The 24,379-nt window shown below is 39.6% G+C and overlaps 2 protein-coding genes and 1 long non-coding RNA gene across 3 annotated transcripts in view; 2 read left to right on the top strand and 1 right to left on the bottom strand.

Moving 5' to 3' along the window:
- Positions 1–948: 948 nt before the first annotated feature.
- aqp9b (aquaporin 9b) lies at positions 949–13,655 on the bottom strand. The gene is made up of 6 exons (XM_019886454.1): positions 13,407–13,655; positions 12,790–12,916; positions 8,517–8,654; positions 7,827–7,945; positions 6,970–7,187; positions 949–1,995 (listed from the first exon to the last, which is right to left on the bottom strand). The coding sequence occupies exons 1-6, from the start codon at positions 13,506–13,508 to the stop codon at positions 1,833–1,835; spliced, it is 867 nt and encodes a 288-aa protein (XP_019742013.1). The 5' UTR covers positions 13,509–13,655; the 3' UTR covers positions 949–1,832.
- A 4,381-nt stretch (positions 13,656–18,036) lies between these two features.
- Positions 18,037–24,379, top strand: part of aldh1a2 (aldehyde dehydrogenase 1 family, member A2) — a 31,156-nt gene continuing 24,813 nt past the window's right edge. The window contains exon 1 of the mRNA XM_019886897.1: positions 18,037–18,329. Within this exon, the coding sequence (XP_019742456.1) occupies positions 18,213–18,329 (117 nt within the window). The 5' untranslated portion in view covers positions 18,037–18,212. The remainder of the gene's footprint in view (positions 18,330–24,379) is intronic.
- Positions 19,142–21,176, top strand: LOC109525956 (uncharacterized). The gene is made up of 2 exons (XR_002170236.1): positions 19,142–19,436; positions 19,486–21,176. It is a non-coding gene; the product is annotated as an uncharacterized LOC109525956 (long non-coding RNA).

Genomic DNA, 24,379 nt, shown 5'->3' with positions numbered 1-24,379 from the left:
ACCAGAGATTTGACACCTGTGCTCTTGGGTGCTTGGATATATAAAAGAGGGGACGTGCGTAGAATCATTTAAGGCGGGAGTTTCTAAAAAATACATATACTGTATAATAATAACAATAAAATAAAATAATTAAAAACAACTCCAACTACTTGCAGAGCTTTGAACACATGCAGAAAATAAAGTGAATACTACTGAACACATATTACTGTAATGCATTCGTATGCAGTGGAACCTCCAAAACGCACACAGGAAAATTCTCTGGCTGCTAACTACAACAGCATCAATACATTTGATAGAATTAAATACAGTATGGCAAGGCTTAATCAATACCAGCAATCCCTATAAAATGCCACACAAGGTTGGTACTTGTGATGAGCTTCCCTGTATACTTGTAGGTAGTTGTGAGGTTGCACAGGCCAGAATTGTTATCCTAAGCCAGTGGTTTATAACTTGGGTTCAATCGAACCCCAGGGGTTCGGTGAATCGGTCTCAGGGGTTCAACGGAGCCTCTGCCATGGAGATTAAGACACACGTGACTCAACATGTCAATTAGTTATTATGCGCCCGCTTGGCCATCACTGGCTGCATCACATGACATTGCTTGTCCAATCAGTGCCGCGGAAAATGTAGTTCACTCCATAGTCAACGTGTGACTGTCCTGATAGTATGTCATGCACGGTTCATTTTGTGCACAATTTAAAAAATATATTTACTTTTTTTCTGTTTTTAATAAATGTGTTTTTTTTAATGTCTTGAATTTGTAAAAAAAAAAAAAACATTTTTATTTTTCACTCATGAAGGGTTCGGTGAATGTGCATTTGAACTGGGTGGGTTCAGTACCTCCAGCAAGGTTAAGAACCACTGTCCTAAGCAAAATTTAAATGTTTTTTTTTTTTTTTTTTAATTCATGCAACACAAGATTTTTTTTCACTGTATATTTCCTTAATTCCAATTATATTTAGTTCTTGCTGTATTCTTATTTGTTTATAACGCAATATATTGTAACCCTTTCAGGTACAAATAATGATAACCTGTAACCTGATAACCTGATAAGCTGTCCACTGTAGTAACCTCTGTTCCTGAAAGGGTTAAAGAAAATATGGAGGTCACTCCAATGTGTTTTCCATACATGTGTGCGTGTACGTGTGTGCTGCTTGTATGACACGTCAGATACAAGTGTACTTAAAACCTTGCCTGTACACTTTTTATGATCGAACAAAGTGGCATTAAAATTCGCACGACTTGGAAGCCAACATGAGAAGGTACTGTGAAGAGGTTCCACCATACTTTACATATTTAGGTGCGAAGATATGTAATAGCTACAGTATGTACAGTATTTTTTAATGATCATGCTGTTTAAAAGAATATGGATCTATCTCATTGTGTCCAAACAATACGGAGATAAAATCCACCCTTTTTATATGCAAATATGAATCACTTGCAAGTACAATGTTCCCACTCAATTGTGGTTAGAATAATAGCCTGACAGGTTTGCACAAACAGATGAGTGTAGCTTACTTAGTTTTACTGATAACATCAAAGATTGAAAAAAAAATTCCTGAAATGAACAATTTCCATTGTAGTAAACGCCTTGAAATACTGTACTTGGTATAAAACGATTCAACCACAACATAGTAGTTGAAATGACTTTTTAGCTTCGAAGCTAAATAAGAAATAAATAATATTATAACAGTACAGTATGGTAAATGATTTTCGAAAATAATACTGTTTTCTTCATTATCATTGCCTTTCTTCATTGATTGTCTGGGAGAAATCCTACATTTCTTCAACTGCTTTCTGAGGAAACGTTTATTTCATGAGCATATTTGCTTCTAAGACAAAGTTATGATTTCATACTTTTGTTGGCCGTTGTTTTCTTCCTGCTGTTTGGGCTCGGCGTGGTGCAGCTCGATGAAAAGGAAGTAAATAGCGGCTCCCACTGCGCCGCCAACCATGGGTCCGAAAACGGGGATCCACCACCAGCACCCTCCAGCCCTGCGAGAAAAAACACATCAACGCGTACACACACTAAAGTCGTTTATTGGAGCCTCACAGAACTTACGAAAATATGTGCTCAAAGTGAATTTACAGAAGAAAGTGAGCCTACTCTTCCAAAAATATCCATTCATTTATTTATGATTTGCCGCTTGCAAATTGATCTATTAATGGATATTGACATTTTTTTAAAGCTATCCACTCTTATTCGTTATTTTTGTGCTCAGGCCAGAGCCATGTCCAATATAAAAGTAATGCTCTGGCACCATCTTGTGGCGTCTTACTGCCAAGGAAGGACAGTATGTAAGGACAGAATAACAAAAAGCCAGGAGTAATTGATTGCACCTCAGAGGATTAATACTTGCCCTACAGATGCAACAAGATGGCGGCAAAGTCAAATAACTCCCACGTATTTTTACATTGAATTCTATTTATAATAAATGTGCTCAACTGTAAGGCGACTTCATGGACACCATGCGTGAAATGGCGCAGGTAAGCGGCCCGTCCTGATCCCTGATTAGTTGGGTCTTCTAAATAAGCAGCTCTGTGTCTGCTGCATGTGTCCTCATTGTCACTCTGGCTGACTCTTTAAGTGAGTGATTAGCGTCCAGCATTATAGCACAGCAGGTGAAGCAGAAGCAGGTTTATTAAAAAAACAAAAAAAAAAAAAAACCAAAATCAACAAGTTATGGGGAAAGGGGTGGGGCCTCTCTTGTCACTCTTGGGGGCTCCCAGGAAGTCCAATGCTGTCGGCAGGCGGCATGCCACTGGATTATCCACTTATGTGGCGCCTCATTGAGGGTGATCTGTCCAGGACACTGGCTCACTTTGTCACAGGAGCACACAATTTACAAGAATATGGGATGAGGAAATCCCCTGCCCTGATTGAACATTTTTCTAAATTAAAATATTTTGGCCGTCTACAAATTTTAAAAAATGTATTTCAAAAATAGAAGTGAGCAGAGAAGCCAGAAACTTTACTCTAGGAGGAGTAGCATTAGTTTAGATTAACATGACTCAAGTAAATGTTTTTTTTTTTTTAAAAGTGCTACAAATAATTACTTACATAAGAGGAAGTACATGCAGCAATTAGTGAAAAAAACCCAAGTACTTCGTAACTGGTAAGTAATGTCTAATCTATTAATTTTTTTTTTTAATCAGAGCAGGAATGCCAAATGAAATAAAATAAAATAAAATAAAATATGAATGTTCAGATATTGCATAGCAATATGAAGTTAGCTGCTTTTGCTGACGTATTTTTTTCACAAATCCATACCGGTGGTCAAGCCCCATATGGGGCTGTTATTTTTGCTCTATGATGATGCAATATCAAGGGCTCATCAAACAGTTTTTGTTTTTTTTGGTTTCCATAAAAGTGATGGTTTTGGAGATGTATGGGATGTAGGAAAATTATCTCCATAAAATCTGGTGGTATAGCAAAAAATCTGGAAATATGTAGAACTTAAATCAATGATACAGTGAGCCCACAAAAATGATAAGGCGAGGGACGACTGCATACTCAGAGTTTATCATCGTGTTTCAATCAGGTCCTGAGATGATGAAATGCTTTATGAAATAATAAAAAAAAAAAAAAAGTCTACTCCTCAAGAAAAGGCACAATTTGTATTTCGGTTTAGCTGCTAACTCATGAATGAAATTCATTGACAAAACGAAGGACATTTTCACTGAAACATAAAATGCAGTTTCTGTTAGTTATCATATTTTTAAAGGCACAAGATTGAAAAACTTCAATATCTACTCCTCATTTTTTTTTTTTAATCATTGGAGAATAATTACATTTTTTCCACAATGTGTCCGGACTTTCTCTCAGAAATATATAAATAAAAAGCTTCGTCTGAAAGGCTCAAAGTACAGCCAGTGCTCCTCTGCATGGCGAATGCCAAATGAGATGGGTTGGGCGTCAGGGATCCAAGCTCTGACCTTTCTTGCATAAGCTGCTGCCCCCATGGCCTGACCCCAGATAAATGGAAGAAAATGGTTGGATGAATTGGATATAGGATTAAATGCGCAGATGTTCGACAGGAAGTAAAAGCGAAAGCTTACATGAGCACGCATCAAGATGAGCATATTTTTCAAGTGCTTGAGCCATATGGTGAGCAACATGGGAACACAACCTGCATCATGGCCTTTCCACTGTCCTTCCATCCGTTCATTCTCTTCGGTGCTTTTCCTTATTAGGGTTGGGGGTGACTTAGAATCTGGGCCTGAGAAGCAAAGTCCACCCGAGACTGGTCGCCAGCCAATCACAGGTCCCATAATCAGAAGAACACTCCAATTTGCCTCATTGTCTTGAATGAGGATGGATGTATATGTACATTCTTGTCGTTTTGATTCTTTTAATACATTGGCAAAAAAAAAAACCCCACATGATTTTCACATGGGGGAATAGGGCGTTGTGTGTAAAATTGTGAGATTTTAAAAAATAATAATTAAATAAGTCCATAACATGAAATGTCGGAAAAATGAGGCATTGTGAATATTTTTCCAGACACACCATATTTTTTTGGTGTCAATTCTCTAATTTGTCGCATCAAAACAAAGCCAACTTCAATTGGATGAAGGCGCAACATGACCCAGAGAGTGTTTACGCTACGTTATTACTTCAAAGCGCCTCTGTGGAAAGTGGCCAACAGGGTTTAAGAAGGTCTGTTGCAACTGAGTCACTGACACACCAACATGTCGTCCATTAAATGGGTCCGGATGAATGCAGTCCAACTTTCCAGGGACGTTGTCTGAGCGGGATTTCAAGCTTAACTGTGTGGCCCAGGAGGCTTTTCTATCTGATCAATGCGATCAGCTCACTTGAGAGAGAAAGAAAACATTTTAGGAGTCACAAGAAAAGTTGGATTTCAGCATGTATGAATATTGTTGAGTTACTTTGAACCTGCCCTTTAAAGACATAAATACATGCATACAAAAATAGCATCTAATAGTATCTCCTGTAAAAACAAATGGAGAGAACCAAATAAAGAAGGAAACTTGAGTTTTATAGCTTCATGGGCTTGACTCATGAAGATTTTTCAAGGAACCAAAAAATATGCTTGTTTTCTACTCCTGAAAAATGCTGTGAATAACAATCACCGGTATAAAATATGCCCGTTCAAAATTTTCCTCGGTACTTGTGTATAATACTAGGCATGTAACGATATCCTAACGTCACAATACGATATTTCACGATATTGTGGGGAAGGTGGAGATATTAAAAAAAAAGCTCGCAATAGTACAAAAAAAAAAAGAACTATTTGAAAAAAGATGCACAGTATTGTGTTTTTATATATAACAGTAGTGACAAAGAAATAGGATTGGCCAATCATTTTATTGTCAATTACTCTTGTTGGCTCGACGGCGCAAAGTATCATGATCTACGTAGTTCACAATGTTGTATTTGGCTGATAACACAAATAACAATATTGAAGCCCTTACTTGCTAATGCACACACACATCGTGAATCGAGTCAATTTGTGGAGGAACTCAAACGTGTTAGGTTCCCCTTCATCTGACGATTCTCGTGGGTCTTCAACGTAGGTGGCCAAAATATGCCTAATTCAAATTAAACTGCACTAATAAACTAACCAGAAGAGGGTGCTGGAACTGCACAAATGGAAAATAACTCAGCCTTTTCAACAGATGTGGTGTATTTAAAATTGTCACGATGACGACGATATTGTGGCAATTTTAATAACATTACATCGCTGTATAATACACCCCCCTGTTTTGGTTGGTAACCTGTATTATCAGAGTGAATAATATACATGATTATTAAGCGCACTGTATCAAACCTCCTTTGGGATTTTTTTTTTTAATAGGTGTTATTGGCGTGACCTTTACAGTCGTTAAAGCGCATCATGTATTTTTATATGAAATCCTACTAAATTCCCATTTGAACCGGGGACAATTTTGTGAAAACAACGTGTACCGTGTAGTGGATCAAGTGACGTCAAAGTAGGTGCAGTAGTTTGAAGTCAGATCTAACTGCCGGGTCAAGACACTTGGGCATCACTATAATCATTGAATATTTCATATCACCGACAGGCTTATGCTCCCTGTTCTCCTGAATGCCACAGTAAGGTTTCAAAATGCACAAAATACATGAGTGCTCTTTGAAATATTAATAACAAAGAGATTCTGAAAGGAAAAGCCGTGGCTGTGAATTCTACTCCTCACATGGGAATGTGCAATAATGCATTGAGGGAGTGTCAGCTCATAGTGAGTCAGGGACACAAGACTGCACTGAACACGTGCTAATAGCTTCAGCTTTATATGCTCCAAATTTCAAATTCCAAAATAAAATAAGTCTCTTTTATTTTATGGGATCCATGAGTGCAGTCAAAAACTTTTGGTTGTGGTTGAAATAAAGTAATCAACCAATAAAATGTGACATGGGTAGTTGTAGTGGTTCACATAGCCTCAGGTATAAGAGCATCTAGAATAGACAATGCAAGGAAGAGCAAAAATCCCTTCAGTAGGGCTGCAGCAACTGAATATTTCGAAAAGTGATTTTTCTACTCATTAAAAATTGGATTTTGGTTGATTAAACAAAGAAATATGCATGTGACATGCAGATATTGTTGCCTACTTGGTGTCGCCGTCCTCAGGTTGCACACTCTTATATCTGTGTCTTTAAGTGTGCAAGATGGGGTGGCCTTGGTGAGTGATGTGGGAGTCAGCAAATGACTGAAGTGTAGACTTGGCCGTTATTACATTAGCTCAGGTTAGCGTCTAGCTAACTGTGAGCCACTTAAATGCCTGGGTAATAGCTTGTTTATAAGTGTGCTGCTGTTTTTTTGTTTTTTTAACTGTTGTTCAATAGTGATTGAAAGTGGACCCGCGTCTCCGTCAATCCTTGACGACGGGTCGCGGCAAATTGAAAACTAAGTTAAAATCTTGGTCACAGAAGTAATTAAACTCATAAGTCAAGGTATCAGTGTACTGTATCTCCTCGGCTGCACTTACCTGAAGACATTCCATCCCCATCCTGCCATTGCGGTGAAGAGTCGCGGGCTGAAGTCTCGTGCAGGGTTGATGGGATAGCCGCAGTTCAAGCCCATGGACACAGCGATGGCCAGGATGATCAGGCCGATGCACAGAGGCTCCATGCCTTTGGGAGCGCCGATGTTCCTCGAGTCCGTTATGGCCAGGATGCACAGGATCAACGCAGCACTTCCTGCCACCTGACAAAACACACAGGCAGTCAGTCCGTCATAAAACCAAACCACAACTATCTAAAACAAGATGCCGTTTTTAAACTGTGATCATCTGTGTCCTATTTTGTTTGGTTTAAGCTTATTACATGGCTTCCCTTTTACCCTGCTTTATGGCTTCACGAGGCAGTCATAAACTAAATAAACATATGGCTGTTTACGTGCAAATCAGAAAACCAAATGACAAATTATGCAATGAAAAATCTTCCTGTATGGTCTTTAACGTTGCAACCCACATGTACATATCCAGCACACGTGATATCTATTTTCAGCGTTGTGCGGAATTGTTCACTCATCGGCAAACAAGTCACATCAAAGTTAACATTTATGCCCACGGGCGCACGGTATGTATGCTCTCAAGCATCTCTGCATGCTCCAGTAGGTTCCACATACAGAACAGTCAGTGTTGTGTAACATTGTTTGCACTCATCATCATCAATAATTCCATATGGAAACCAAGAGCACTCAGAGACTATAAGCGAAAATTTTGTCTAAGCTTGCAAAAATACAAGTGTACACAACACAAATCACTTCGGCACAGTTACAAAATTATGTCAATATATATATAATGACAAACAAAAACTGGACATCGCATGATTTAGTTATTACCTGGTCAAGGAATCCATTGAGGGTGGAGAGATGCTTTGCGGGATAAGATGCAAATATGCCAGCTGTGGCGTTCTCTCCAGTAACGATAAATTCCCCGCTGCTATATTCCATTAAAGCATCTATGAGAACAACACATGCAGTAAAAGAGCGAGTTGAAACAGTAAAATGCAAATTGAGGGAATCACTCAAAGGAAATGGAACATCCTCTAACGTCTACAAAAGAATTCAGGAAAGATAGCAATAGCCTAACAGTACAATTAGCCATTTTATATATATATATATATAAATGTTTTCAGTAAACGAAAAAAAACACCAAATTCAACAGACAAAAAAGTTCAATTGCCTCAATTTAATGCATATGGATTACCATGACCTGGATGATTTTTATTGATATTGTAAATAAAAATACCATCGGCAATTCTGCTATTAAAACAAATGATATGCAGCAGGAACCATTTGATGATACGTATCATATTAATCTGCAGCATCATGGATATTACGGTTAAGTAGACAATTTACTTAGACTTGTTTTTAGGGCAGCACGGTACCTTTAAATACCTTTAAAAGTCATGATGGCTTCCATTTTCATTTTTGTGAGCGTAAGAATTGTTTCCAAATATGAACAAATCAGAAGTGTGCCTAGACTTGTTCCACTGTACTTTAGGTGGGTGAGGGGACATTTTTACTCACCATAATTCAAAAAATAGACGCAGCAGGCCCCAGCAAAGGCCCCCAAAAACTGTGCGGCCACATACACTGGAAACTTCTTCCAGGAAATCTTGCCCAGCATCACCATAGCCAGGGTGACTGCAGGGTTCACGTGGGCTCCTGGAGCAACACAACCCCAAAGCACACATCATTGCTCTGACTAAAAAGGGCTTGCTCAAGTAAGTTCAAAAACTAGATGAGTTCTTCTAGTTTATATATTATATATATATATATATATATATATATATATATATATATGTACATACACATTTCTTCTTAATACCGTTCTTGTTTGATATTTTGTTCTGTATGCTTGTTTTATTCGACCTGACTCCAGCGTCCACAACAGTGGACCACACTATTGTGGTAGCGCTCAAGACTAGTTTAGATTCTATTTGGCGGGCAGGTTTTTTTTGTGTTAGCCTTGCTACTCTGACTCCCACACTACCATATGGCGTTCCACAGGGTTCCATTTTGGGGCCCCTGTTGTTTTCATTGTATTTCCTTTCACTACTGTGCGTGACAGTCAGATCGATGTCCACTGACCAAAAAAGTTTTTTCTCCCTCAGGAAGTGTTGTCCTGTCTGGAGGAAGTCATGGCTTGGATGGCACTAAACTTCTTGAATTTCAATGTAAAGAAAACAAAAGTTGTCGTGTTTGGTCCCAGTGGCTGTTCTACATCTAAGTCCTGAATCTCAAGACAAACTCCATCACAGACCAAAGCTAGAGAAATAAGAAACACAACAGGAGTCTTGAATCTTAGCTGAATTCCCTTGGCAAACAGAACGAGGTACATTAAATATTTTTCTAATTTTATTAGAAGCTAGTAGGATGCTTCACTGTATTTCTGCTGCGTTCCTGATCAATAAACTGAAGTTGCCTTCATTTGTACATCGTTTTCAAGGCACCCATCTGAACACGTCTCGCCTGTTGTTTGAGCTGGGCATAACTACACCCTTCATGATCCCACCCTAAAAGAGCAGGGTGAAGAACATTCCATCCCAAATTTGTGGTCCTGCGCTGACAGTGTGGGCTCATTTATTTAACACTCTGGGATCTCCGTTTTGACCTTTCCGTGGTGACACCGCTGGGGGGTATCAACCATGCGGCCATTGTTCGTCTCCCCATCCTGTTCATAAACACCAGGCGCAACAACGGAGCCAGAAGCGGCGCACCCAATTGCATGTGACATAATCTGTCTGAAGCGGCTTAAGGCACACGTAGAGCGCGGGTCATTAGAGTGACCAGGATGTGTCACACTTGCGCGCCGCCGTCATCCAAAATGGGGGACTACAAAGAGGAGACAATTGTGTTTTCTTCAGTGATGGGGGCCTCCCTGCCTGGGAAGCCTTGAAAGGCAGGCTCGTCACACCTGACCCCCCACCCCCCTGCCTTCCTCTCTGGAGACCCATGCCCCAGTAAAGCTCATTAGTCCAATACCTATGATCATCTTCAGACATGTCGTCCCACAGTAGCTTCCCACTGTGCTGTGGACCCCGGGGCCCAATGGCCCAGTCATGCAGCAGAATCTCTCCATATATTAACCTCCTTGTCCTCTCAAGCCTCACCACTACGACTCTCATTAACCACGGAGAGAGCAACTAGACAGCGCAAGCATCGTCCAGTCAAACCCGACCGCATGTGTTGTCGGTTAGGGACCTCTTACACCGGACACGACATCGGGTACATCAGAATCCACATGACAATCTCTATTGGCCAACACAAAGAATGTGTCTCCCTCAGTTGCAGTCACTCTTCTAGAATTACAAAAATAAGACACTATACATTTTGGACATAAAGACGTGCAATGTTTAAGGAGTCATTCGCAACAGATGTATGGTATGAATTGACAACAAATGTTTAAATGATGCACAGCTACAAAAATGAAGATGGCAATGACAGCAGGAGAGTGATGTGCAAAATGGCATAATGAAATTACGAAAATATAGGAAGAAGGTACCTCTGATACTGTATGATAAACTGAAAACTGGGTGGATATCCAGCTCACCCACAAACTTGGTGAAGATAAGTGGTTGGCCCGAAGAAAACGGGTGGCTATTGCACACTAGACTGGATCATATTAATTACTTTTCTTGTTTTTTTTTTTTTTTGTTTTGGTTTTTTTTTTCAATTTTATTTTACTTTTACTTGCCACAGACTAACGGCAATGCCTGATAGCTCTGTCACCTTTTGTTCCTATTAAGATGAGATTTAAATTTTCCTTGATTCCGGTCAAATGCTGCACTTATCTTTTTTTTCTTTCAACTTTGTGCACTGCTCCGACTTTGGGGAAATTGTGAATATTGCTGCTGAGATTGACAGGCGACTAGCCCAAAGTGTATCCTGCTTTTCACGCAAATTAGGCTGGTATAGGTTGTGGTTCACCTGCAACCCGAATGAGGCAAACGTGAATTGTTATTCTGTTATTATTATACTTTGCCTGCACCTTCTACCTATCAATAGTCAGGATGGCATTCATTATTGATTTCAATATTTCATTTGGCGTTATTATCAATGTAGAGGGATGATTGAACAGACCTAATTGTATTTTCAATGTTTGCCTTTCTGCCCCACTAACTTCTTAAAGTTGCAATCCAAACATGTAGTGCAAGTTGTAGAAATGTCTTCTTCAATTTAAGCTTTACTGCCTCTGTGTGATGGAAACGATGGATGATCAAGACAGCACAAGAAAGACGTTTACATTAACTCTAATTACAGTTTCAAATTTAATGATGTTCTGCAGCGCACAAGGAGCCGTAAGAGATAATATGTCATGATATTTTGATATCGCCGTGTATGAGGGATGCTTTGTTTTTTTTCACATTTTGATATCAGACTAAGATATCTAAGATCGTACAATCTGATATCATCCAATTGTGGAATTGCTCATACTTTTTTTTTCTTAATTTAATTGCGCAGCAATAATCACCAGAGACTTACAAAAGTGGGTGTTTGCATAATTTCATAATCTTAAAATAAAGTCAATTTTCAATCACATTATCTCAAATTCTTTTGAGATATGTAAAAACCGTGTTTAAAGGAGACGTGTTACGCATTTTCTCCACAATTTCAAACATTTTTCCGGGCATTTCAATAACCATTTCTGTAACATGCTTTCGTCCAAATACCACAATTATGGATCCAAATACACTTTACACACAACATTGCTTGTCTTGTGGAAATTAGTCTCGTTTAAGGAGGCAGCCCGATGTCATACAAGTGTGTGACTTTAGCCAGGAAATAATTGAGCCATGAGAGAATGTTCGGCAAAATGTACTAAAACGCATTAAGGCAAAAGAAGGTGGAGTACCAAAGTCGTGTCACAGGCAATGCCCATTTTGAGAATTTGTGAAATTGGTTAAGAAAATTGATACACGTTTGAAAATTTGGGGGTGAATTTTGATGAGTAATGTATTATTTTGCACCACAAAACCTATTTTGTTTCATTTGCCGAGGACGCTTTCCCACAACACATATTTTAATCTCACTGCAGGCAACCAACGAAACATGTCAGCGTGTCCCAAAGTCAGCCTACACTTCCTTTTTTTCTGTTTTATTTCTGGTATCTTTTGGACAAACGCGAGACTATCAGCATTGGACAATCTCGGCTTTACAGTTTTTATAAGCATCCCTTGCCTGTGGTTCGCAAGTTAAAATCGAAGCAGGGTTGCAAAATTTCACGCTTAGCAAGACGTTTGTCAGCATCGGACCCTGCCAATTTGAGAAGCTTTATGGCCGCCACACTGCGCCACACACTGCTGCAAGTTTTTCGAAACAGAATCTGCTACAACCACCACTGATGTGAACACCCGAACCCTAGAACAGGCATTTTAGAAATTCTATTTGTAGGGTTGCACTGAACTGAACTGCAGTCAGGAAGAGTAAAACATTTTGCCAGGTGGCAATTTTGCAATGTTGCTCAATGGTCACTTTGTAAGTCAAGCAAGCTTACAAAACTGCAATGCCAAAGTTGTCAAATGCTGATGTGTTATGTCTGTCCGAATTATACCTGAAACAGAATAGAAGTGACTTCGGGACACCGTGATATAAAAAAAAATAATAATAATATGAAACAACACTGGACAACAGGACATGTAATTCACATCACTTCTTGGGGAGGGGACACCCTGTTAAATCCTCCTTGTATCACATTTACATTTTTAAAGTAGGTTTTGAGTGGCGTTGATTGCAGCCATATGATTGCCTCCACCACCTATTTAGGACGCGTATACAAACTGTGTCCAGGTGCTTTTACCTGAAACCCCTCCTGCAATGTAGGCGGCCATCATAAGACCCAGAGTGAAGCCAAGGTGGATGGACAGGGGCTCCCCCAGAGCCCCCTTGCTCAGGACAGCCTGGGCCACAGAACCACATCCAAAGAGCTGCGAGACACACAGAGACGAGAAACCGCTCATTGTTTTTTTTTTCCCCACCATTCCAATTATAGGCACCCTCAACACTAGCCCCTTGTCTAACAACAGCCTCCAACTGCCAGCCACAATTTGTCCGAGCAAAATAAAGAATCCCCCCACTTAGTTAGGACAAAACAAATGAGAGCAGTCATCCACACATAAAAAGGCTGCACTAATGGGTCACAGTCATTGAACTTAGGTGGTGACAGGTGGAGGTGAAAAGAAGTGGGGGGCGGGTGAGCTCACAAATATATTAAATGTAAGAACATTTGAAACAGGCCGGCACGGCGATGCTGAAGATCTTGTTCCACATCAAAGTGCGCTATGTGTCTCAATCGAGACATGTATGTGACAGACAGCAGAGTCTCAGGAGAGATAGAGAGGCACCTAATTAGCAGCCTTAAAGCGGCGGTTTAAGCTGAATGACAGGTGCACGCAGGCAGACGGGACAGCTACTCACTATCAGGACAAATATCCCCAGAAACTCCGCCAGGAACTCCTTCAAGATGTCTCGCCTCAGGGCAAATCTCGCCTTCCACTTCCTTCGGCACTCACTCTCCATTTCCCCACGTCCCGTTGTGTGCTCCTTCCACACAATAAACACATAACGAGAAGGAGAGGCGAGAAGCGACGATGCTCACTGGAGGTTGCCGCCTCCCACTCCATGACTGAGCCTTGGCGGGATGCAGCACACTTTGCCACCACTAGTGGGGCCACTTTTGACACCAAGTACCCCCCCCCCCCCCCCCCCCCCCCCCCCCCCCCAACTTACTTCGCTCTCCAAATATCACACTCAGAACGGTAGCTTAAGTGGGCATCAAAAACGAGAGACTTTCTTTTTTCTTTTTTTACCTCTAAAACATATATTTCATAGTATTGTAAGCCAATGTAACTTCATGCCTACTTTGAACATCAACACTAGGCTTAAATATGGGAATAAAAATGCTTACAATAAATAATGTTAATTAAAAGAGTTGCACATAAAAGTTGGATACAAATTGCACCTCAATAAATGTTTACAAACAAAGATTAAATGCAAATATGTTTGTGCTAATAGTTAAATACGAACTGTAGTCAGGCAGTGATTCCCTCACATACCATGAATGAAATCCAGTGATGTCCACCGCTCACATCTGCAGAGTGCCAAATCTGTCTGCCTGCGGCTCGATCAAATATATCAAAAATATCAATTATTTGATGCAAAATAAACCTCTTTTTAGCCACCCTCAAATGTAGCCTACTTTTTGTAGCCACATTTGCAGATGCGCCGGGGGGTGAGGCAGAAACACCAAGTGAGGCATAACTCATCTATTAAAAGTCACAAAATGACTCAAGGGCGACGCAAGTCCATGTGCCGGTCCGCCCGGACGGGCACAACATGGCACAAAACGTGGTGGACTAGACTTCCTTTGGCATGAAAATGAAGTTACACTTGTTCTTATACCAATTGCATGGGCGCCAGTCTACTTAAATAGGGCCCTTCATGTTCTGCTGTCGTATCTGTGACTTTGAGGGTGTATGGCTTTAAACGGTGGGTCCTGCTGTAGTGAGTGAAACGTGTGTCAGGAAATGATGAGGATAGATGGAAAATGGATGGAAAGGAATGCATAATTTCCAGGTATTTGTATTTTGTTATGCTATTCTTTCCTCTGTGTATTAGGAGATTTTCAATGCATCTATTATGACAACAAATCTCCACAATTTCTTGATGTATTATTTAATGTTCTGATATATATATATATATATATATATATATATATATATATAATTTATAATATATTTTTATGATATACATTTGTAGAATTGTTTTTACTCCGTTTTGACGTATTATGCAAACATGCTCGTGATGATGTCTCCTCGGTAATCCATGGAGAGTTTAAAAAAAAAAAGGAGAAGAGTGGTTTCCTCGTCGGGGGCCGCGTCCATCCAACAGAGGGAGCTCCATGAATACGTTTAACAGAGCCGTCTGAGTTTTGTCACCCCCGTCAAACAGCCGCTCAGGCGACAGGCTCGAGGATGTGTTTGCAATGCATTCGTCATTGTCACTGAGTCCATGCGTGCTCTTCTTTGAAGTTGCGCACGCGCACGCCCCCCCCCCCACACACACACACACGCGCACACACGCGCACTCGTACACGCGCGTGCGTGTACACGCGCTCCCTCGCACTCTTGCTTGGTGTGAAGAAAAAGAAACGATGTCTGATGTGCTGATGGACAACAAGCGTCCTTTGGGACATTTCATCTTCATCATCATTATCATCGTCATTCTCTTTCTCAGACGTTGATCTTATGGAAGTTTACATTACATGCATGCGTCTTCTCTCAGTGACACACTGAGCTGGGTAGTAGCGGTGGTAGTACAGTAGTAGAATCAGTGATAGTAACTGTAGCTGTGGAGGCAGAAATATCAGTATTAGTGTCAATTGTAGTAAAATGACTACTACTGGTTGAAGTTGTGCTATTATTATCAGTAGTAGTAGTAATAGTGAAAGAAAAGGTACAAGTGGGATGAAGTATCCGTCGTAGTAGAAATAGTAGTTACCGCTACACTGAAAAAATAAGACCACAGCTACTTAAAAATGTAACTGGATCCAGAGGAGTTTATTTCGTGCAATCACTTGATGTAATAAAATTGAATATATTCAGCACTTTTTTTTCCAGTGGAGTATTAGTGGTGGTGTTGGTGCTGGTAGTGGTACTACGAGAAGTATTACTAAAGTTAATAGTAGTAGGAGGAGGAGGAGGAGGAGGAGGAGTAATACAATTAACAGTGGTGGTAGAAATATCAGTGATAACCGTAGTATAAAAAAATAATGGTAGCAGTGCTAGAAATAATAGTGTCAGTAATAGTACAAGTAGGGGTGGTGGTGGGCGTATCACTGCCTCTCGTAGTAGTGGTGGTAGTAGTACCAAAAGTAGTCGTAGAAGTTATACCCACTAATGTAACTAATTAGTATAAGTAGTAGTAGTAGGAATAATGGGGTAGTAGAGGAATAGTAGCGGTAGTATCAGTAAGAGTACTAGTACTAGCAGCAGTGGTGGTGGAAGTTTCAACTCTTGTGTGTATCAGTAGTAGTGGTGGTGATGATGATATGATCGTGCTAAAAGTGGTGTCAGTAGTAGTAGTAGTCGTAGTAGTAGTAGTCAAGGTCGTAGTAATATGAGTAAAAGTACCAGTACTACTTGTAGTGGGACTGGTAATAGAAGGAGTAGTAGTAGTAGTAGTTGTAGTAGTAGTAGTAGGAGTAGTAGTAGTAGTAGTAGTAATTCTACCACTGCTACAACTAGTTAGTAGTGGTAGTCGTAGTAGTCGTGGTGGTAAATGGAGTAGTGGTGAGAAATACTGTAGTGGAAGTATCAATAATCGTAGTAGCACTGGTAGTAGTGATGGTGTTACTGTCAGTGGTAAAATGAGTAATAGTCGATGTGATGATGTTAGTAGTCATAGAAGTAGTCCTACCATTGCAACAGTTACTTATTAGTGGTAGTATCAGTCATATTAGCAGAAGTGGTTGTAGAGGTATCAGTTTAATACTGTTTCATTATTAATAGCAGTAATAGTCGTATCCGTTTTAGTACAAGTACCTAAGGTGATAGACGTATCTGTGGTAGTGGAATTAATAGTAGTTGTCATGGTAGTGTTAAATGTAGGAATAGTTCTGCCTCTACTATAACTTAGTAGCAGGAGTAGTAAACTTAGTATTGGTAATGGTAGTAGTAGAAGTACTATGAGCAGTAATAGTAGTTGTATCAGTAGTAGAAAATGTTTCAGTAGTGGTAGAGGAATCAGTCGTAGGATAATTACCAGGAATGGTAGGTAGTAGTAATAGCAAAGTAAGTAGTATCAGGAAAACTACAACTCAAGGCTGTGGTTGTACTGTAAATGGGATTATCACTAAAAATAGAAGTGCTCGTTGTACCAGTATCAGGAATAACCAAAGTGGTTCGTAATGTGCTACATTAGTCCGTCACATTTACTTAAGGAACTTTTGGGATACTTATAGTGAACCTTTTTTTTTTTTTTTGGTTACAAAGATGTGCTACTTATACTCTGTTACCTTGAGTAACATTCTATGGACTACTTGTACTTTTAGTTTTCACTGATTCTATTTTTATAGTTGACATTTCAACCTACAAGAAAGTCCACTTTGAATTTGAGAAAACACATTGCAGTTCTCAGAATTAAGTCATAAGTGCCCGATGAGACTATTGTGTGGTTTTATAAGTGTAAACAAATGAATTAATTTAAGGCCATTCTTCTGGGGCTGAAATTTGTTATTTTATTAAATGTATTATTTTTGACGATATTTGAAGTTGCGCATTCTTTTTTGACATTTTGTTTGTATGATGTTCAAGTGATTAAAAATCAATAGCTTGGCCCTTCAGTCGTTTTCACTGAATATTTATGGCGTCAAGTAATTATTTGGAAGATTTTAACTTTTACCGGAGTCATATTATTCTGAAGTAAGATTACTCCTACTTGAGTACGATTTGTGGCTACTCCACCCACCTCTGAGTAATAGTAAAAGCTGCAATGACGTTAAAAGTAATGTGGTGTCATTAGTAGTAAAAGTTGAGGTGGTGTATGTGGACAATCCGTGTATTTTTTTCGGGAGTGTGTGTGTGTGGGGGGGGCGGGGGTCTGTTGTGTATGTTTATTGCGAGGGTGGATGGAGGCGCTACGTGTGGAGGATTATCACTTGCAGGAGTAAGTAGTGTAGAGTAGCAGTCGTAGTAGTGTCGTATAGTGCTCATTTACATGACATTTTAGGGAGGTCGATGGTCGTTTGGCACCCCCGTGTCACTGAGGAAATAGTGGTACACAATGAAGGTGTGGAAGAAGTGCGCGTGGAAGTGGGAGATTAAAAATGCGCGCACGGAGGTGGTGGTGGGGGGGGGGGACGAAAGAAATAAGATGGAAAAAAAAGCTAATTCCGAGGAAGTTTATAAAGCAAACAGTTTGGAAAGTGAAGCGGTGATGAGGAGTGAATCACCGACGAGTGGGTGTGGTGCGTGTTCCTCCTCAAACTTTATGTAAATGCCTGTACTAGAGTGGAGTGGAGAGTTACTTTGCAAAAAAAAAAAAAAAAGTGGAGGAAAAGAAAGGACAGCCCTTCTGTTGCCGGCCCAATGAAAGCGAGCCTCGGTTGACACCTGGCTATAAACCCACGGAAGGAAAAGCCCAAAGTCCACAGCAACGTTCACTTACTTACTCGCTCGCTCGGCCGTGGGGGGACGCAAAAGAGACGCGAGAAGCGACGCAGAGATGACTTCCAGTGAGATCCACATGCCCGGGGAGGTGAAGAGCGACCCGGCCGCCCTCATGGCATCCCTGCAGCTCATGCCCACGCCGGTGCCCAACCCGGAGATCAAGTACACCAAGGTCAGTCGGTCCACCTTGCGTCGTCCGCTCACGACTCTTCCTCACTGTCGCGCGCTTCAGTCTGGCGAGCGCACTCCGAAAACAAACCAAAAAAAAAATAAAAAGAAGGTAGGATTAGCTCGTATTTTACCGAGGAAAAGCTTGACGTACATATTAAATTACAATAAGTGTAAATTGGATAAGCGAAAAGTTGGGAAAAAATGACATAAACGTTCCACATCACTTAAAATAAAGAGAGTAATGCGCTCATGAGGAAAAAATGGCTACAACTAATAAAAATCAACTAAAAAAACGATCTGATTATACTTTTTAAATGTATTAAATACACTAAATGTTATCATGTGCTTTCATATCAATAAAAGCTGCAATGTTTTAACATTCCACAATCTATATGCAGTCAATAAAACGCTTGAGATTCACAGTGTTAACTACTGAACAACTATTATTACTAAATTTTGACCTATTCATTTATCACAATTTTTTATTGCCTTTTAGTTTGCTGTTGGGTCGGAGTGAGAGCTGCCGCAATTATTTTGGTGAACTTATTTTGCTCCAAAATATTAGCGGCATCAACAGTATATTGCTGTGTAGTTATTTAATTCAATTACTAAAGGTTAAAAAAATGCACATCTTACCACTGAGAAAATAAATACTATCTAGTTGTATAGTGTAAAATGCAGTATCTCAAGAATTATAAAAAGAAGCGTAACAGTGTCTTTTAAGTTGGAAAACAACAGCCACATCAATAAACATATTGCTGAGTTAATACCTCTCTGACAGGTGCATCATTATGTTTACAAAAGTAGAATATTTTTGGTCCCTCATTTCTGCATTACATGCTCACAAAGGACACTTCATCTCAAAAAAGAAAGCATTTGAAAGCCTTCATCTCAAAAAGAAAGCATTTGAAAGCTTTAGTGAGTGAATTATACAAAGCCACCATTAAAGTGTCAACTTTTAAATGACTAGCAACAAAAGTCCACAATGATGACAGGGTTTCACCGCAGTAGTAGCGGTGTGTGTGTTTACGCTGATCACTGGCTCGTAACGTGTTCATTTTGCGTAACTAAGGTGGCTGTCAATCATTTAAAGCATCAGTGGGGAAAGGTGAAAGTGAAGTCTTTGTGTCAATCATTTAAAGCATCAGTGGGGAAAGGTGAAAGTGAAGTCTTTGTATGTGTGGTCTCTCCGTTCACAAGGGAGCCGACAGAGAAATGCTAATGATAGAGCGACAAAAGTTTAGCTGGAGTGCGGGGCGATATCGCAAATGTTTCTGGAAGTGGGAGGAGGACAGAGATGCAGAAACAGCTGGAGAAAGGAGTCACGCGAAGATGTTGATTTGAGCTGTGAAGCAACTCGGGCTGCTGCAGTGCCAAAAGAACATTCACTTTAACAGTATTGCATATTTGTGCTGAGCAATTCAATATTTTGTCAACACCGTGGCTAGCGTTAACGGAAGATTTCATTTTAATCTGCATTCTGGCCTCAAGTATGTATATCATTAGCCAAACAGCATCATTGACAAAGTCATTTTTTGAACCCTTTTGGAAAACAAGAAAAAAAAATAATTTCACGAACAAGAAGATTTTCAGTTTCTTCGATTTGACCTTTGCAGATGACTGTGACCTGGATGACTAAGAGACATGAAAAAAATTTGGGGGGGCAAACATGTTGGTCGTTTTTGTTGAAATTGTGATGGCAATTACTTTATTAGGGTGACTTTATGTTGTTATCTTAATAACATAATTGCCAATATAACGTAAGGTAACGGTATATTGTGAGCCTAATAGCACAATTGTTGATGTGTATTTTTTCAGTATTTTTGAACTTTTTCATAAAACAAGAAAAAAACACAACAAATTTAACAAACAAGATGAATCCAGGAAAAAAAAAACACACAAACTTTTTCCCACAACGGTATTTCTATTGATATTGTGATGTGAGAAACAAATTAGCGAATTCTGCTATTTGGCTAACGATACCTTCACACTTTAGGAATGAGATTGTAAATTAGTTTTAGAGCAAAGCTTGCACACAGGACAAGGCTACCGAACTGATCGTTCAGGCGGGAACCAGAGGTGGCAAAGTACTCACGCTCGACTTAAGTCAAAGTACAGACTCTTGTATTTCAAAAGTATTTGGCTAGAGGAAGTAAGAACAGACTCAGACATGTGCGATGTAACAAGAGCCAAAATTAATTTGATCTGTCAACTATATACAACATCCCTTATGATAACTTGACAATAAAAAAAAGAAATGATATGAGAAAAAAAACACGTTACATGTCACATTAAGAGCTAGCTAGCGTTGACTTGACTTTTGTGCGGTCAAAACAATGTGTTCTCATAGTTTTGCTGACATGGTGAAATGAGGAACAATAATGCTAAATTAACTAATGACATTAACTGAAAAATAAATTCCAAAACATACCGTACTTGTTTGTCATTAAGTGCACAAAAGTATATGTGATACTCATTGAGAGGACACTTGACATACACGGTCATATAAACTATTAGAGTTTCTATCATTAGCCTAATAGCATAGTTGCTTCAAGCATTGTTGATTATTTTCGGAAAACAAGTCGAGTTGCTTTGTTTGATTCAACCTTAACTGATTAGCAAATTCTGGATGACTAAGAATAAACAGAAATGAAGAAAATAACAACCATTATAGCAAGCATGTTGCTATTTTATTGTTATTGTGACAAGACGTTTAAAATGACATCGTCAATTTTGCTATTTGCCTGACGGTGGGTTTTCTGGGATTAGACAGACTTTTTGAATGCCAGAAGCTGGTGGTTTTTTTAGGCTGGCACAGGGGCACTACATTGCACGCAGTAACCCCCCCCCCCACACACACACACACACATCATCATTCTCAATCAATGAAGTTCTCAACAATGGTTGACTTTAACTCTCTTATTTCTGTCTTTTTAACGTTCTGTCTTCATCCGTAGACGCAGAAAAAATTAACTACTCATATCTTATTTTGACAAAGTAAGGAGAAAAAAAATGACCGATATCTGTTCTCAAATCTACGGACTGAAAGTACCCAAGTAAAGTACAGACACCTGAAAATTCTACTTAATTACAGTATGGAAGTATTTGTACTTTGCACTTAGTTACTTCTCATTGCTGTTGCGAAGAAGTGATTTTTTTATGATTGTGAGATTAAAGGGCAGTGTTGGATGATAGTGCGGCGGAAGTCTATTCAGTTCCATAATTGCTCTCTTAACACATACCTCGGTGCCACAAGTGCAAAGGTCACGCCGCCGCTGCGCTACAAAGAGGATGTTGTGTATGTGTGTGTGTTTCTGTGTGTGTGTGTGTGTGTGTGTGTGTGTGTGTGTGTGTGTGTGTGTGTGTGTGTGTGTGTGTGTGTGTGTGTGTAGGCCCTGAGCCACTCTTCCTTTCCCTCGTACAGGAGGAAATGTTTGGGAGCGACTTGGTGAATTAACCTCAAGGAATTTGGATCATCCAGTCCCGGATGGTTTGGTGGACACAGGGGGCACAAGGGTCCTGATTTATGGGCACCCCTGGCGTGGGCTCTCCTGTTGTCCATCCCGCTGACTAGGAGGGAAACAGCCCAGCGTTGTGGCTGACCGGCCCGCGATGCAGCCATATGCCCCATTCACAGATTGCTTTCGGCAGCCCGAAGTATATGGGTCATTTCAGAATAGGAGGACAATCTGTGCACGAACATTTTTGAAGAAAAAAAAAAAAGGCAATTTATTTGATATTTTTTTCTGTCACGTTTTCAAGAAAAGCAGCTAACAAATTATGTAAATTACCTGTCAGCTCAGTCGCAGCGGTACACTTTTTTGGTGAGATATTCTATTTGTCATATCATTTTGCTGTGTTTGGTACAACACAGTTACAGATAGTCAGGCATCTAAAAAAACATACAATAACGATATTGCCGAATAAATCTTTTGCAATTTAAAAAAAGTTTAATTTAATTACCTGTAGTGCTCCAATTACATGAACAGGTTTGCAAATTAGCGCCAGTGTTAGACTCTTTGTTCAAGATGACATGCTAGCTGTGTTCGGTGCTGTGCTAACTGTTCCCATAAATAATTAAAAACAAAAAAACGTTTTTAATTAATTTAATTTTTAATGAATGTATTTTTTTTTCTGATATGACAAACACAGTGGAGTTGGTTTATGGTTGAAAACAAAGACAATAGATGAAAATGAAACACATGGTCAAGTGCAATTAGCTTGATGATGTAATTTCTGCTGAGTCATGCAGTTCACTTTTTTGTCCTCCTCGAAATGGATAAAAAGGTTTTCATAAAAGGGTTCAAAGGGATAACCTCAGAGCACAGTTACAACTCCTTAAAATGTATACATAATAAAACATTTTTTTAAACAGTTACAAGGACGTCCTCAACAAAATCACACCAAAAAAGATGATTGAAGATATATTTTATATTTTATATGTAAGTAGATCATGATAAGAAAAAAAAACATTTTAAGGGTTGCTCAAGAAAAAAAAAATATTTTCAACAATATTTAAGAATCACTTTGTTGTCTCCGGACAACTAGATTCAAACAGCAAGTGAAGTGCAAGCCTCAGTATTTTGTGTGTGGATTATTTGAAATTTCACAAAATGCCCTCTAATTCTGCAATGAGCCATACACCATCGTGATGTTACGTTCGGCGTCACAGTCATTGCCTCGCCCAGCCGTTGCACAAACAATGCAGCGCAATCCAACAATGACATCTGAGTGACCCTGGAAATATCTCACATCAACCTGATAAAGTATCGTGATCGACGATAAAGGCGGTTTAAGGGCATTGAGGTTTGCTCCTTGTCCTTTTCACCTAGTCGCGAACTGTGCTCTCAGATGCGCACTTGTAACGGCTGATTTCCTTCCTTCAATCTTTATGGAAAAAATTTATATATATATATATATATATATATATATATATATATGTGTGTGTGTATATACAATACAATGAAGGAGGCGCTCTTTGGGTTAATGGAGCACTCCAAATTGTCCCGAGGTGTGAGTGTGAGCACAAATGGTTGTTCGTCTATGTGTGCCCTGTGATTAGCTGGCAACCAGTTCAGGGTGTCCCCCGCCTACTGCCCACAGACAGCTGGGATAGGCTCTAGCACGCCCCTCGACCCTTGTGAGGATAAAGCGGATTAGAAAAAGGATGGATGGATGGATGGATGGAGGCATTCTTTTTTTTGTCCCTGTGTTCGCCCCCACATTTCCATAGCATGAAGGCTCCAACAGCTGGCTTACAAGACGCAAACAGTTTAAAGGTTGCCGGGACCACGACGGAAGCCATAAATAAAGGGAGCCATGATAGATGATACTGATGCTTTTTGCTGGCAAAAGTAGGGAGGGGAGACGCTCGTTGGAAGGATAATTAAGGAATGCCGAGGGAATGTTTGTTGTCTTTGGGTGATCTATCCCCCCCACCCCCTTTGGTAGAGTTGACAATGCGACACAATTCAGAGATAAAGAAATATCAGTGATTCTCAAAGTCGGATTTAAGTTGTACATGGACACTCTAGTGGAAAGAATCACTGAATTAAATCCAGTATGAATAACATTTACAATATTTATAAGATGTTAGAATGAAACTTAGGAAAGTCATATATGCCCTTTTAAAATGTCTTTAAAATTCAGTATTTTTGTAACTTTTCAAGAACATTTTTAAGCACAGTTCAGTTGTATTTCACTTTTACATTTAAACATTTGAGCATTCCCCCCCACTTTTTCAATGAATATTGGGACAATAAGTTAACAATGACTTGGGCTTGTGGTTCTCAAACGTTTTACACTAAGTGCTACCTCAAAAAATATTGAGCAAATGATCACCATCCTGACTAACATTAAATTTGATGATAATACTGTAAGTGTTCAAGAAGAACCGCAGAAAAGTTTGCTTCCTAAAAATTATATTAATCATTGTAATCCACAGTAAAATTATGCAAGGTTTGAACATTAACACAGCACTTAAGTACAGGAAAATATCATAAGAAATACTTGTAAGGACTCTAATGACACCACCCACCCCCCCAAAAAGTT

This window comes from Hippocampus comes, unplaced genomic scaffold (genome assembly GCF_001891065.2).
Source record: "Hippocampus comes isolate QL1 unplaced genomic scaffold, H_comes_QL1_v1.1 scaffold261, whole genome shotgun sequence".
NCBI lineage: Eukaryota > Metazoa > Chordata > Actinopteri > Syngnathiformes > Syngnathidae > Hippocampus > Hippocampus comes.
This window is presented reverse-complemented; position numbering and strand designations above follow the sequence as displayed.